Here is a 3,047-nt window from a genome sequence, read left to right as displayed (position 1 = left end):
GAAGATCTTGTCGAGACGATTTTTTTTGTGAAGATGGGTTTTCAATCGGGGCGCCGATTTGAGCTACAAAATATTTTGAAGTTTGAAAAAAAGAAAAAATGTAGGATAACATCAGCTTTTTGTCCTTTAGTGCATATATGCATGTAATTAGATGAAGAAGTGCACGTGAAAGAAAAATTAGTCATTCTAATACATGCACGTATATAATTAGAGTGAAGTAAGTATCGTTCTTGCCTATTGCTAAAATCCGAACGTTTGGTAGTTATAGAAGTCCAAAATAATAATCTGTAATGATCCCAATAATGTACTTGTATTTAGAAGATGAAGCTGTCACTCGACACTTTCCTATCCAGGGCGAATCTGGTATACAACTATTCGGTCCCAATGGAATCCATACATCCTTCAGTAATCTAGTCTTTGTCATTGCTCACTAGTGGAAATTGCACCTTAAAAAACGTAGCTAACCCCAAATGCTCTGATCTTCTAGCTTCGCCACTGGTCCTATCTAGAACATCAGTACGACAGTACTAGAAACTGAGAATATACTCCTAGATACTAAATTACACTACAAAAGACTGCCTTAATGTCAAAATACATGTTTGTTGTCACACCTTCCTTGCTTGACACAACCCCGTCGAGACGATTTTTCTCAGTTCCCTTTCCACTATAGGCATCCAAAAATGTCCTCTTTCGCATCTTATTCAGATACATTATCAAACTAGGAGACTCAGCCTCTTCTCCCAGAACATGAACTTAATAATACTTTCCTGCATCAGGTAATTACAGAGGATCAAATGTCAGAGAACAATAACCAGCACTCTGGTACCCCAGTTTCAACAGGCAACCAAATAAGAATTGGATAGACAAGTCTTACTAGCAGAAGGTAATATCAGTAACTTAGAATGAAGGAGCAAGGGCTTCGGGATTGACACATGATGGCCTCTTTGCATTGTAGTAGAAATAGGCAATCATTTGAACTAGTTCGTCAGCTGTTCTTATCTCTGTAAATACAATCCGTGGAGACCATAATCAGATACTGTCAGAGTGGGTAAAAGATGTGCGACCTACTAATTGTCACCTTTAGCCTCTCAAACAATAAACCTCATGTGTGTGCAGATACAGTTTTTCTTACGACAAATTTGACTAACCTTTTTCTCTGTATAGGATCTTGTTTCCTCTCAAGAACAGCAATTGAGGGCATTCTTTTGCTTGGAGTGCATACGCCAGGTCTCTCTCGATATTCAGATCAATCTTCACAGTCTGAAGTACACAATTATATTTAGCCCTTGTTAAATTAGCAGAGAACCATGTCAGAGTTAAGCGGATAGTAAGCATGATATGATTCACACACCCGTGGAGGTAGCCGATCTTTTGTATCCCAGTATACCTTACTAGCCTTTTCCAATTCTTGAAGAAACCTCCAATTGTCAGCCGCCCTACAAAACACAATAAGCACACTACATCTGTAAACAGTGCTAATAGAGACTTAATTTCTCTGAGGCAACACAAAACATAAGTGAATCTGGATACCAAAGCCAATCTAAAGGACAGCCAGCCCTCTTTTGAGCTCATTGGATTCACCCCCTGTTCCTAAATATAATCCCCAATGGTTTACAGCTATGCAGTAGACACTAGGAATGGACAAATGGCTTTACCTGTTGTAGCGCTCGAAGACTAGGACGATAAGGGGGCTGGGGTGGAAGGCGAAGCTCTCCCACTCCAAGCAGTTGATCTCCTTGACCCAGCCCCGGTCGACCTCTCCTTCCCAGTCGATCTCCACGCCGTCCACCGTCACGTTCTTGATGGAATGCTTGTCGAAGTACTCCGACGCGCGGACCCCCCATCCGACGTCGGCGTCCAGTGGCCAGCTCGGGTCCTCCTCCTCCACCACCGTCTTCTGCTCCCCGTTTTCCTCCCCGGGCTCCGCATCGGAAGCCCGCTCTTCCTCCTCCTTCGGCTTCAGGATGTCGCCTTTGCCTTGGAGGACCTCGGGGTCGCGCTCCTGGATGGAGGCGAAGACCTGCTCGAGGCGGTCGCGGACGAAGTCCTCCACGGCGGCCGCCTCGCTTCGGCGACCGCGGCGTGGTTTGCGGGGCTTGGTTGTGGGGAACTCCGCGGTGACGCCTTCGGGATTCTGGGGGCCGACGCGGGGTTCGGGCTTCAGGGGTTTCGGGGCCGCGGCTGGACTGGGAGTCCGTCGCGGCGGTGGCGGCGGCGGTGGCGGCGGCGTGGTGGAGGAAGCGAGGAGGCGTTTGGGGCCGCGGTGGCCATGGCTGCGCCGGGTGGGGTTTAAGCCGGTGGCCGGGGCCGAGGGTTTAAGAGGGAGGAGAGCGGGGAGACGAAGCATTGCGCGCGGGGAGGACGGCCGAAGCCGACGGAGAAGAAAGGGAGCGGCTGGGTTCCAGTGGCTACCGGCTGCCCTGGTGGGTGCTATCCGAATTTTGCCACTGCCGCTGCCCGGTGTCCCCTCTCACCGTTGAATTTACTGCTACCTTCTTTTGAGAAAAAGAATACTGCTGGATATGCTTTTCTTTCGATTTATTTTACTTCCGACCTATCCATCGTCTGTCAAAGCAGTACAAAGAACACTAAAAGTAAAAATTACACCAGCCTCTTGGGTTATCAAAATATAAACCATAGAAATAGGAAAAACGCAGAATTGAGATGTCACGTGCCATGACATTCTACTATGTACTAAAGCAGCGACAAGTAATATAAATCGTGTCCCTTCCCTTATACATCTAGCCAAGTACCTAATCTGGCCCTTCTGCCCCTTCCCCTCGCGTCCCTTGCGTCGCTCTCGCGGGCGGCGTCAGGGGAACCCTAACCTCCATCCCGCGGTTGCCTCCTACACCCCCCTCCCCTCACCGTCGCCCGAAGGCGCCGCCGGGCGAAGCCCGGTGTGCTTCAGCGGCGGCGGGGCTCCTCTCTCCTCCGAGGGCATGGCTGTAGCACGAGATGCGGCGGCGCGGCGTTCATGCGGAGCAGGCACGTCGGGCGGCGCGGGCGGACGGCCAGGCTGTGGCGGTTGCATGTGGGGTTGGCTC

At 49.7% G+C, this 3,047-nt stretch overlaps 1 protein-coding gene across 2 annotated transcripts; it reads right to left on the bottom strand.

Moving 5' to 3' along the window:
• Positions 1-291: 291 nt before the first annotated feature.
• On the bottom strand, positions 292-2,466 carry LOC123071271 (thioredoxin-like fold domain-containing protein MRL7 homolog, chloroplastic). 2 transcript variants are annotated; one of them, XM_044494800.1, is made up of 5 exons: positions 1,656-2,466; positions 1,352-1,436; positions 1,149-1,260; positions 875-1,001; positions 292-767 (listed from the first exon to the last, which is right to left on the bottom strand). In XM_044494800.1, exons 1-4 carry the CDS (start codon positions 2,345-2,347, stop codon positions 898-900), a joined length of 993 nt encoding a protein of 330 aa, XP_044350735.1. In that variant the 5' UTR covers positions 2,348-2,466; the 3' UTR covers positions 292-767; positions 875-897. The 2 variants fall into 2 exon arrangements, with proteins under 2 accessions (XP_044350735.1, XP_044350736.1); XM_044494801.1 differs by having other exon boundaries at positions 1,388-1,436.
• Positions 2,467-3,047: the final 581 nt, after the last annotated feature.

The sequence above is a fragment of the Triticum aestivum genome, chromosome 3B, assembly GCF_018294505.1.
Source record: "Triticum aestivum cultivar Chinese Spring chromosome 3B, IWGSC CS RefSeq v2.1, whole genome shotgun sequence".
Taxonomy (NCBI): domain Eukaryota; kingdom Viridiplantae; phylum Streptophyta; class Magnoliopsida; order Poales; family Poaceae; genus Triticum; species Triticum aestivum.
The sequence above is the reverse complement of the archived record's forward strand: the minus strand, read 5'-3'. Positions and strand labels throughout refer to the sequence as shown.